The sequence below is a fragment of the Hirundo rustica genome, chromosome 4 (assembly GCF_015227805.2).
Source record: "Hirundo rustica isolate bHirRus1 chromosome 4, bHirRus1.pri.v3, whole genome shotgun sequence".
NCBI classification, from domain to species: domain Eukaryota; kingdom Metazoa; phylum Chordata; class Aves; order Passeriformes; family Hirundinidae; genus Hirundo; species Hirundo rustica.
This window is the reverse complement of record NC_053453.1, coordinates 37,075,413-37,088,264: the sequence shown is the minus strand read 5'-3', so window position 1 is coordinate 37,088,264 and position 12,852 is coordinate 37,075,413. Positions and strand designations below refer to the sequence as shown.

The window sequence follows — 12,852 nt, the reverse complement described above, 5'->3', positions numbered from 1 at the left end:
GATGGTTCTGCGCGAGTTCTTTTCTCCCTCACCAGCACAGCCTTGAACATCTGGAGAGAAAAAACTCTGGGCAGATTTAACCCTTTGCTGGCAACATGAAGCTTGCAGAGCTTGGCTCTTCTCTGAGAGAGAAAAGAAAGGGACAGAGTGAACATAAAGAAGAAACAGCATGAAGTCAGTAGAGCGAGAGTGAAAAGACTACTGGGACAGAGGGTTGAAGAGTTGGTTGTTTCATTCTTACTTGAGCCATGGAAATGAACTCTACCTTTAGATCATTCCTTTAAATCATGGGAAAGATATGCATTTGGGGAGATGATTGTTTAGATTTGTGTGTGGATTTGAGCAAGAGTGTTTGTGATGGACTAAGTAATATTAATCCTATAAGATGCTTGAACAGAGATAGAGATGAGAAGCTCTCTGCACCAGTGAAGAAGTGAGAAGATATCTCTGTACCTTGCGATGAAGAATCCTTTGCTTTGGAATTATTCATCTTTAAAAGCTGACACCCCAGTATGCAAAAGTCTAAGACCCGTGACCCATAAGCAGCTTGGGGACCTGCTAATGGGAGGGGTCACAAAGGCAGGTTTCCCCAGGCAGTTGTTTTTGTGACAGTTTAAAACCCACAAGAGAACTGTTCTAAGTTGTCAGTGGGATCCATGACTCCAAGAGAGACTCTTCTCCCAAAGAATTGATGAAAGGTTGTCAGATGGTGAAACTGACTGAAAATTACCAGTTTTGTCTCTATGTTGTTTTGTAGGAAAGCGAACAGTTTGTAAGGGGAGGGAAGAGTGTTTTTAGAGTTTCGTTCTGTTTTGGTTTACTTTTTTTTTTCCCAACTTTCTTTTTCTATTCTTTTAGTGTGTGGTAATAAAACTATTTGTTCATTTTTAAGGTTGAGCCTGCTTTGTTTTTCTCCTAGTCTCTCTCCCACAGAAAAAGAGTGAGTACTAAGACCAGAATTTAGTGAACGTGAAACCACTGCATTAATTAGTGTTTCTGGGTGTCGAAATTAAAACCATTACAGTCATTTAATTGATCTTCTTTACTTTTTAAAGCAACAGAATTTCCAACTGCAGTGCACACTCACAAATTAACATTATGTTAATATTCCGCAATAAAACCAGGATATATTTTAATAAAGAAAATAAACTTACATGGTTTTTAAAACTTTACTTACAGCATGGGTAAACCAGTATTTTTCATATCAGCAAATATACCTACAAACTTGTTGTGTATTTATTAAATCCTCACAGATGCATAAAGGCACCGTATGTTGTTTTTACAGAATGAAATGCCATTTATCTGATGGCGAAACATCACTGAAAAAGCAACATTATATTCAAGGAGAGCTTTTCACTTGGAAATCATAATCATTTTCTGTTCTGACAAACACAGCTGTTCTAGGGCTGGATAATACCAAAATGGTCAGACAGTAAGATGGCTTTGGTGAAATGCTTGTCTTAGTCATAAATTCCATTGCAAATTTTAGGGACATGACATATAGAAGAAAATTCAGGGGTACAGGACCACAAATAATCATATTCTTCAGCTGGATATTGTCACATCATTTTCCTTGAATAATAAAATATTATCCCTTGCCCAGATAACATTGTGACTCAACTTACAACAGGAGTTTTACTTGGCCTCACAACCAAACACCTCATTCTTACGTGTTCTGACACTAGAGACAAGGACAAAGGAACATATTTTTTATTAACTGCCTTCATATGAAAATATTCAAGAAAAACTAATATTCTTTCTTTGTTCACTAAATACCACATAAGAATCTCAATCCATTTGCCTAAGACTGATTTACAACTATCTATAACTAAACCTGTCATTCTAATTTCTTTTTAAATACCTCCTTTAAGCTTCGTAAGTTATTCAGTACTTAAACATACCTTCTAAAAGAACAGCAACAACAACAAAACAGTGTGCCAGAGGTTCTTCTAGAGAGTCCCCTTCTGAATAGAAATCTTACAGGATCATATATGTCAAGTTTTTTGTTCCTTTCACTCTGTTTCATGAACTGAAATTTATTTTCTATTTTTACTTCTTACAATTTCTTCCAAGTTACTTTAACACTTGTAACTTTTGCTCTTCTGTTATTGATCTAAACCAGGATGTGTATCAGCAAAATCAGCCCTTGCCTGTACACCACCATTGTTTTTTGGACTCCTTCAGGGAAAAAAAAAGGAAATACCTGTAACTTTCTCCTTTGCCCTTTGCTGAAAATGATCATTACAAAGCAGAAACAGAGAGGCAGAAAAGGCAAGTGCATATCAAGTACAAGTGCAAGTACGCCTGTCGTTATGAACACTCTATTTTAAGCCATGAGAACATCTGAGACACAGATGCAATATTTTGTTCCTTCAAGTGGCTTGCTGTTGGGGAAGGAAGGACGGCAGGACACAGTGTCTAAACCCACTGCTGCCATTTCTGCTTTGATCATCTCCTCCAGCCCTTGGGAGCTGCCATTTGCCACTGCCTTTCCATGGGAAACAGGAGAAAGGCTTGTACCACAACAGGTCATGTCTTCCCAATAACTCTACTTTGATGGAGCAGTCTAGTCTAATGAGCTCTTCTTTAAAATAAAATGCTTTTATTAGCATTTGTGCTCCATCTTTATTATTTCCACTCAAACACATATGCAATTGTCCCTGGCAGGTGGAATGTAACACTCCTGAAGCACTGTCCATGTGTAACTGCTTATACACCACACACAGCAGTTTCCATGTTTCTTCAGAAAATGATAGCTAGCATACACTAACCAGTGTAAAGGGTGAAAGACCATTTGCTCCTGCTTGAGTCAGGATGGTACAAAGCTGAATTAAGAGAAGTATTTTAAGTATCTTGAAGCACCTGTCTAGCTTTAGGCATTGGCACCCCCCGGCTGAACTGGGACAGCCTCCATACTTAAGGACAGGCACTCTTGGGGCTGCTCTGAACTTGTACCTATTGGTATCACTGACTGTGTTTCAATGACTTTCATACCGGGAGCAGTAACAACTTACACTCTTTTTATCAAAACAGAAAGACATTATTTTCATTACAAGATACTTCCTCTGTTACAATACATTAGGAACAAATGGCTCCTGACCTGTTGCACTCACAACTCATGGGAGAAAAATCAGGATCCTGCAAATGTGCACCCTTATGGCTTAATGGCACTCATACACAACAGTACAGGTGAATTAGGGAGAACAAAAAGCTCTCCCTTTATACTGTGGCAAGTGAGTGGGTTCCAAAGCCATCTCTATTGTATTGTAAGACTTCCAACTAGTCTGATACCATCTTAGGTTATCAATTCAATTAAAAGCAAAATTAAAAATAAAACCTATTTTACAATTTATAAGGATTTATCTAGAATTGCTTTCATTGTTAATGAGCTACTCTCACTCTTCTGTCACTTCATAGATGCACATCACCACAATTTCATTGCACCCATGAATTAGCTTTCTTATGAACTACTACTCTTGAAGAGAATATGGGGTGGTGGTTTGGGGTTTTTGTCTTGGTCTGGTTCTATTTTATTTCAGCGTGAATGTGCTTTGCAGTGCCTGAGGAACAGAAGTGAAAAGAATGAAGCTTTTAGAGAGCCTTTCCAGTTACTGCATTACCCCTCCTGTTCTTCCACATTCTTGCAGAACATGCTACACTGCAAATTTTCAAAGAGAATTATACTCAAAAGGGTGAGCAAGCCACTGCTTTCAATTTCTTAAATTCTCCCTCGCCAGAATGCAAGGAAGTGGTGCATTTTGCTTTGTGTAAAGTTTTAGTTGAACAGATCCTCTAATGTAGAGTGTTGCTTTTGAGGGGAAGCAGGAAGCATGGTTTTCCTTTATTATTATCAGAAATAAATCTTCCTTCCATTACTTGACACTAAAAGCAGAAAAAGGAAATTTTAAAGATGTGGCATTGAGTTTAAAAAAAAAGGAAGTTATACATATGAGAGTTTAGGAAACAATTAATTGTTTGCATTACAAAGTCACAGCCAGTAACTGATCTCACTGCTGAGGTTAATTTAGCTTACAGGGAGGGAAAAAAAATGAATATTATTCCCTATTCCAGTAATACTCTTCCTTGTTTTGATTAGTGTTTGTCACTTGCCAAGGCATATTCTTTTGGGGATACTTTTATTGCTACACTCCATCATAATGGTCTTGCCTGCACTGATTGCTGCCAGAATCTTCAACCAGCACACTTCAAAGCAGGCAGCAGGGTGACAGAAACTACTTCAGATTATCTGCCTCTCTGCATGTCCTTTCATCCCTTCTCTTATCTGGCTGTGGCTGCTCATTTAGGGCTATGACTCCTTTAGTTCTGCCTGAGATGGCTCTCCCTCAGGTTGCTTTGGGTTTGGCTGCTCCCTTTGAGATGCAGCTAGCTTCTTTCTCCATTTTATTAGACCCAGTTGTTCCATGCTGATTGTTGCTCCTCATATTCTTGCTGCACTTGCTCCTCCTCTGATGCTGCAGCTCTCCAGGGCTATGATTCCTGCTGTCAGTTATTTCTGGTGTGGAAAGGCTGTCACGCTTTTTGCTTTAATTTAACAATTCTCAGTTCTACTCTTGTGTTCAACAGGCTATATTTTCTACTGCACTTGGGATATAACCACTTTTCCCATCATCGTGGGAGGACACTATCTCACTTCCAGCTGCACTAGGAAGACATATGCACTCTCTGATGCAACTTGAGAGCCTTGAATCATCTACCAGTACTGTTTATTAATGAACTATCACGACTTCTCATTTTTCTCTACTTTTTTGTGGCCCTAGTGGAGGATGACATGCTTCTATCCTGAAGAATGACTAGTATGATGCTTTTCAAAGAGGCAAACTTTACCCTCAACCGTTTAAGTGGAAAAACATTGTGTGCTGCCAGGCTGTCGTGTTTGTTTCACTTTGCTTGTGGGATTACCTGAATGCCATTCTTCAGAGGTTTATGTCATGGATTTCTTCATACACGTAATCACCAAAGACAAGAAAGTGGAAGTGAAAAATATATTCAACTCAGAGACAATTAAATATCACATTTTCAGTGGTCATTTCTGAAGTGTGTAAGAAAAGGCATGTCTTTAGAATGACAGCCAAGTGTCTAGCAGAGATGGGTACTTTCATGGTGTCTGATTTATGCCATATTGATGACAGTAAAGACAATGAAATAACAATGGCATTCTATGACTGTCATGTCACTGAACAAAAGTTATATGGGAGAAAGTTTCATCATTTCAATATCATGTAGAAAATTGTGAAGAGAGAATAGAGATCACATGGGCAATCCAAGGGCTCAGGGAGCACAAGATGGACATTTAAAAAAATGTTAAAAGACAATGAAATAAAATCCAAACGTACGGAACACACATTGCACATAGTGGTAAAGTATTTAAAAATATTTTATTTAGGACGGTAGAAAAGTCCTCACTGATGGTCCTAACCCAAAGTTTAGTGGAGTCAACAGAAAAAAAATCCTGACAGCTTACTATTTTACAGTAATTTAAAAAGTCACTCAACAAAAGACAACCAAAAAGTCATCCCAGAAACACCAGTAATTAATTTCCTTCCAGCAGGGCTCATTGTGTGTCAATGGCTTTGTGGCACCTGAAAATACTTGAACACACACCTGACCAGGTGAAAGCCTTCAGTGTAATTTTACAGTTTGGATTTTATTGATTTACTATTCACCACAGTATTTATATTGGCAGACACTAGAAAGCTAGAGGAACAGGCTCTATTCTGAATATCTAATAAATGAGTTTATTTCCACAGCTAATTTCAGTGTAAGCAATGCATGCAAGCATACAAGATTTTGTAGGAAAGAAACAATGTAAGATGTCAGGTATGTTGAATTTGCTCTAATTTATCCTCAGAAGGAACAGTGTCAGGTGTTTTGAGGAAGGTACAGAAACACTGAAAAGAACAGCTACAAAGTAAGTCCAGAAAGTTTCTTCCTATTAAACAATAGGCTTGTATGCTGTTAATTAAACTTGTATGCTTCCTATTAAACAATTAAGCTTGTATCTTAAACCAAAAGGATGAACAGCTACAAAGAATAGCAGACAATTACCAGACAGGAAAAAAAATACTTCAGAGGTGAAAGAGTGGTTATTTTAATCTCTTCACCTATGAAGGTGTGTAAGTAAATTGTTCTATTCAATCCCCTACGGCAGTTTGCTAGATCTGGTAACTGGGCTCAAAATTTACAGGATCATGCCCTGATATGAACACATCCAATGCCACCTAAGACTCAGGAGAACTGGCCACCAGAGCAGCTAAGTGGAGAGACACTGCGGTATCCACTGGGCATGGCCACTACTACACTGGAAAAGGGAACATCTACATAGATAGATACAAGACAAAGATTGTACTGTAATTTCTACAAAAACCAGACTGATCCTATTAGCCTGCATAAAATAGCTATCGGTATACAGATATGTCCTATTGTCCTATTTGTCATTTCAATGTAAATGAAAATTACTTGATGGTTGCAAAGTGTTCAAATAAAATTGCCATGTACTACAGTTAACTATAAAATAGTACTATTGCTGCATAAATTAGAAAAAATAATTAGACTGAAATATGACAATACTCATGTGAGATAAGCTTCTGAACTTACCAAGGTCTAGCTATCACCAGAAAGCATATGACTGAAAGATTTAAACAATGAGAATATTCAGTATGCTAAAAGCTGCTGGCTGCCATAGCTTAATTGACCTAGAGCAATATTTTCCAAGATAGGTAAGGGATTTTTGAAAATGTTACTTGGGCTCTTGAGCAACTGCAGCATTTTAAAATATTTTCATAGGTATTTTGTGTTTTTATACTACACCATAGCTACCTATTACATGGTCACATATTACCCCCCGCCCCCACACACACACTCATTTGCCCATCCTTAAAGGCATATGATCCTTTCATGGAAGAGGACCAAGGTGAAGTTATTGTGGTCTAGGAATAACTTCTGACTACAAGAGAGGATAACACCTCTTTTTCAGCCCAGAATGAGCACTGGGTGAACTGGAGGTTCAGTCACCAAGTCAGTTCTATGCTGCCTTGCTACAGTTTGATGTCAGGCAGAAAATAATGATGAAGAAAAGATTATTAAACACAAAGGCCATAGTCAAAAGACTCTTGCAACTGAATCAACATCAGAGAGCTCCTGTACAGGAAGCCTGCAGGCAGCAGCCACTCTGTCACACAGCAAACACATTTGGCCATGATACTCAGGCACAGTTTAATATGTCATAGCCTGTAGTACAGATTAAACATGTGGTATGATGGGAAACACCAGCTTTCAGGCCATGTGCTAACAGCAAGCCCAGTCATGTTATGGCCAGAACACAGAAGCTGTTGAATCCAGAAACTGGCCAAAAGACTTTCGAATCATTGAAATGCAATTTAAAATGGCTTGAATTTAATACATATTCCTTCACTCCACCAGAAGTCAGTTTCTCCACTCTCACTGTTCAGTGATGACTTCAGAGTTTTCACTAGCTGACAGAAAAACTCTCATGCATAGAAAAAACTTTACATTTATATTCAGACCTTGGCAAGTTTTCTAGGGAGTTTCAATAGAATAAAACTGCACATTCTTTTGCTTTTTAAATCATCTAACACAATTCAGACCTTGTCACAAAATAAATAGTAATAAAAAGCCCTAAATTTTCTTACTGAATTCTGACAGCTTCCCAAGTTTATTTATAACATTTAGAAACACTTGATATATTGAATGTAATTGGCTATAATCACTGTACAATATTCCAAATGCATTCCACACGGATTAGTTTCCCATATGTAGTTTTACTATGGTATTTCTTTTACAGGTGGAACATGATGTTCTTACAGCTACTGATGTATCTGTATCATATAGATAAGCTTAGTTAGTCTCACCTTTTTATAGGCAATCCAGTCAAACACCCTGTCAATATCTGAGGCTTGCTGCACTTCCTGGGATACTGGATGTGAACTGGCCAACCCATCCAGCAACATCACTTCATGTAGGACATCTGTCAGAAATCTCTGCTTTTCCTGAAATAGAGCATATGCAGTAGTATCACAGACAAATACATATTTACAGAAATATAGAAATTATGCACAGTTACTAGAGGCAGTTGACTACTATTACAATTGACTAAAATTGGACCTTCTGCTTTGAATGCAAACCACCATGAGCTCCTACAATCTTGAACAGGTATTTGGAATAGACTCAGACTTGAGATCCTCTGCTGTCATGAAACTTGAGCCTTAAATGAATCAAAATGCATCCATATGTGCAGATTGGAATTCTGATTATAACTACTCATACACAATTACAGGGGGTGGAGAGAGAGGCAAACTGGCAAAGTCTTCAATGACAAAAATAGATGCTATAAGTCCTCCAGCTCATTACATATGCAGGTACAAAATTTTTTTACTAAGGTGGGTAAATACAATTACTACTTTTTTATTTAGTGAAGTTCAAGTCACTTGGCTCTTAGTGTCAAGTTCATGTAGCAGATCAGTGTGGGACAGGACAATGAAGCGAGCTCACAGCAGTGTCACAGCAGATGCTTGCACTGTCTTTCATAACTATAGTATAGAAATCCTTCCTCCTCAAGAGCGTGAGCCATCTACAAACTTTGTAACCTGTATCTGAAGGAAAGCATTATCATCTCTCTTCACAAGTGGGAAAAGAGCTGCATGTAGTTAAATGACATAGTCAAAGTCATAGCTACATCAGAGGCAGGTACAAACCCAAACAATATCCACCATATGCATCTGTCACAATACCTTCTATAAATATAGATAGCATAGGTATTTCAAAACTGCTGCCTATTTACTCTGGTAGCAACAATAATGAAATGTTCATGTATATGCTATGCATTGTGCTGCACTCACCTGTACAGTACAACCAGGTGGGACATTTTCAGCTGAGAAATGACATGCCCTTAAAACTCCTCAGATTGCATTCATTCAGATGTATTTTATCCAATGTATCAGGAAAGAAGAGCTTTATTTACTTGCTTTTTCAAGTCACAAATAAATGCAGAGTGAATTAAAAACTACATAACGCTTAAATAAGTTTTTTCACCCAAAATGACGTATCTTAAATTTTATCTAAATTATAACAATTGCTGAATCAATGTCAACCTATTGCCATGATATAAAGAAACTCTGGTGAATGCTGCATTTTTTTTCAAAAGCCACCTTGATGTCCTCAGGTAAAATATGCACACAATTACATAATAAATTCTATGTTTAATTTCTTGGGTGGCAAGGTTTTGGTATCAATGTGTTACTTTAAATTGTTTTTATAAGACAGTTGAAAAGCTCTTCCAATGCTCATCTACCTAGGAATAAACCTTTATGTTAAAATTCATTAGAGCACAAGAAATGACTTGAACTGACTGCATATCCAGGCAATTAAAAACACAGGGTGCAGGAAAGCCAATTACCTACACACTCTTAGTGTTCTCATCTGGCTGCATGAGGTAAGGTTTGTAAAAAAAAAGGCAATGTCTTTTTCATATCATTGTTAATTTCCGAATTTTCTCAGGCATAAGCAGTTAGTAACTGTCCTTTTTGTACAGGAAAAAACGTGTAGAGGAACCATTATCATGACAGTCCTACTCAGGGGGAAATTCCTGAGGTGTAAAAATTGTAGATGTTTTGGTTACACTTCACTCACATTCTCTATCAGTCGGTAACAAAGCCCCAGTTTCATCAAATGTATGATATGTAATACATGCAGTTGCGAACACACAGACTTGTCTCCAAATTCAGTTTTGGATCCCAGAAGACAAACAGTTGTGTGAGTAGATTGTTACTGTTTGGAATTAACTCATTCAAAGGACCTTGGATAATCACAAATTCATACATTAAGTACAGAACCAGAATCAAGAAAATCAGCACATGGCAAACATAAAGGGAAACTGTAAGAAGAAAACCATGGAACATATAAAAAGAGCAGGCTACATTTCGGTTTTCTGTTTGTTTCCCTGGTCATGTCATGAAGGACTGAAAAGTACAATTTCAGATTCATGATCGTTCATTCAAGTTACCATAGCTGAAAAGTCTTCCTTGAAATTTAGAGCGAACTGTCACACTGGGAAACAAATGGAATAGCTAGTATGCCTCCAAAAATGCAAACCTACAGTTCAGTGAGAATTAAGAAGGCTTTTGACCTAAAAAGCTAAAATTATTGAACTAAAAGGATTTCCATACCATTCCCAGCCTTTCCCTTTAGTATAAAGCTCCTGAGAGCAGATCAGAGAAGGAGACTCAAATATAACTTGAGGGAGGAATAGATAGACTGCTGGTTGACAAGGGGACTGCAGCTTGAAGAGGCAACAAGAAGCAGAAGTGCAGAAAGAAACTAAAACTGCCTTAATTATGTTGACAAAACACTACTTCAGCTCTTGAAGTCCTAATATCACATTAAGAGGAAAAGGTCAATATGTGTGACCCAGCTGCTTATACTGATGGAAGAAGAGCTTTCTATTCCCTAGTTATTTTACCCAATGCATACAGTGGAATTGATCTGTTTTAACTGACACCTACTGGAGAAAAGAAACACCCAGGACAGAAACTATAAAGGAAATCAATCTTGGAATGTGTTTAATGAGACCAAAAAGCTGGCAACATGATAGGTGTCGGGTTTGCTGCTACACATTGAAACAATGACAAAATGCTGTTCAGGCTGACCCTTCCCTTAGGGAGTTCAACTGCAAGAAAAAAGCTGAAGACTGCGATCCACCTGTGAGGAAAAGAGGGCTTCAGGTGAGTCTTGTAGCCTTGCTTGGAAAGCGTCAATAGTCATATGCAAGCGCAATGCTAATACAGGGCCAGGGCTCTGAGTAGGAATAGTACTGCAGCAGCACAAGTTGAGTCTGAAATAAGGACACAGCTGCTTCCACACAAATTTGTGCCTCAATTTAAAGACAAAGAGGAAGGAAGTTCTTCTACTCCCTGTCTTCCTACTATGCACTTGGAATCCCAACTCTTCATCTCTTCTCCTCATAGCTTTCCTTGAACTGTGCATAGTCGAAGTCTGAGACACCAGACCTGTGTTGAAAATTAAACACATGACAATTACTTCTGGTTGCTATCTTTCTTATTCTTTAGAATGCTTCCAGGTGCAGGGACTGAAGTAATCTTATCAGATGAACACATCTTTAAAATATCTACATTTTCTGATTATTCCCAAAGGTCTGTGGTCACTAGATTCAAGTATTTGTCTCTTCATAGGAATGATTTCTTTCAGTCTTCACCAGAAAGATCTTCTCTGCTTTGCACAAGATTTTCCTGAAAGATTGCTCTTTTTCTGTGCTGTTTCCTCTTTAGGCAACACTCAAATTCACCTTGTTCTTGGGAAAAAGAGAGATAGCAGTCAGTCTTCACATATAAATCTCCACCAGCGTGCCCAACATTTAACTAGTCTATCTCTAAATGGAAAGAAGGCAATTGTGAAATAACATTTCTGGCAAGAAAGACTGTATCTTCAAGAAACATTTACCTTCAAGAAAACTTTGTTGTGTATAACAGGATAACGATTTATTGGAGAGGGGTTACTGCTGGTCATTTTACAGTATCATATTGAGGTATAATGTAAGAGTAAAAGTTAGTATGACAATAATGTAATACTTAAAGACAGTCACATAAAAATAATTTCTAAAAATTAATATGAAATACCAGGGAAATGGATGAAATTGGCCTAAAATGAAAAAAAAGAAGGAATTAAAGAAGCAGCATAATGAAAGCCCAAACTGATAATTAGTACGCAAAAGAGATCAAAGGCCTCAATATTAAAGGCATTGCCTTTGTTCTGGGACAGCCATTTGAACACTTTATGGACTGCGAAATCTACATGAATAAAGCTTAACATTGGTGTGTAAATCTGCAAATTACTTTCCTGACAAGTTTTGTGAAAATATCATCTCCACAAGAGCTTTACTAGCCATCAAGAATACAAAGATGATAAGTGATCTTTCATGCCTAAGAGAACAAGCATTTGCACGACACAATATTTGGGTTTACATGGAAAGTGCACCCTACGGAAAACGAAATAGGGGCAAACTTTGAAAGCAATCAAAGAACACCAGCATATACACTACCAGCAGTTGAGTTCTAACAAAATATATTACAGGATGAAACTTAACAAACCAGAGGAATATAATGTATGAGGAAGTCTAAGGCTTGGTAAAATATATAAGATAATATCCACTGAGAGCCAAAATCAAGTTCTTTCTGTCTACATGCTTACAAATCCTAAGTTGTCATAGCACAGGAAGTCTCCTGAGTACTTGCGAATGAAAGCACTGTTTCTTTCTTGCTTTCCAATAATAATCTTTTGTAAATACATTGACCAATTTACAAACTTTTTTTTTAATTTACATCTCTGATGTGTGCTTCAATTATGTGTATAATTTGCTGAAGGAGGCTGCAACACATTCTACATTGATCCGCTGTGAACATGTAACAGTTCCGTATCTACCGTCATAACCCCCTTTTCTGCATTTTCTGTCAAAGATCGTGCAAAATTTGTAGAGAAATTTTCAGACTGACTGACAACTTTTATTGTTACAAAAGAAGGTAGATGTCCTAGAAGTTTCTCGTTAAGGAAGACCAGCAGGTTTAAGTATTGGGAAGGAGAACTGGATGTGTATTTTCTTTTCAATCATGACCACCTGCTTACATTGCCAAGCAGATGGAAAGCTGATTTGGAGTTTTTAAGTAATTCTGCCAGCTACTTCAACTTCTGTTTCCTTTCTCCAGTCTGTTTATCAGATATAGCTTTGATCTGGTCATATACCAGAGGCATTATGCCAAATGCATACCTACAGAATGAGAAGATGCAGTACAAAAAAGGGAACAT

At 37.7% G+C, this 12,852-nt stretch overlaps 1 protein-coding gene across 1 annotated transcript in view; it reads right to left on the bottom strand.

The window, feature by feature from the left end:
• The window catches only part of TRHDE (thyrotropin releasing hormone degrading enzyme), a 201,484-nt gene that overhangs the window by 89,419 nt on the left and 99,213 nt on the right, over positions 1-12,852 (bottom strand). The window contains exon 6 of the mRNA XM_040062731.1: positions 7,890-8,027. Coding sequence (XP_039918665.1) covers positions 7,890-8,027 — 138 coding nt within the window. The remainder of the gene's footprint in view (positions 1-7,889; positions 8,028-12,852) is intronic.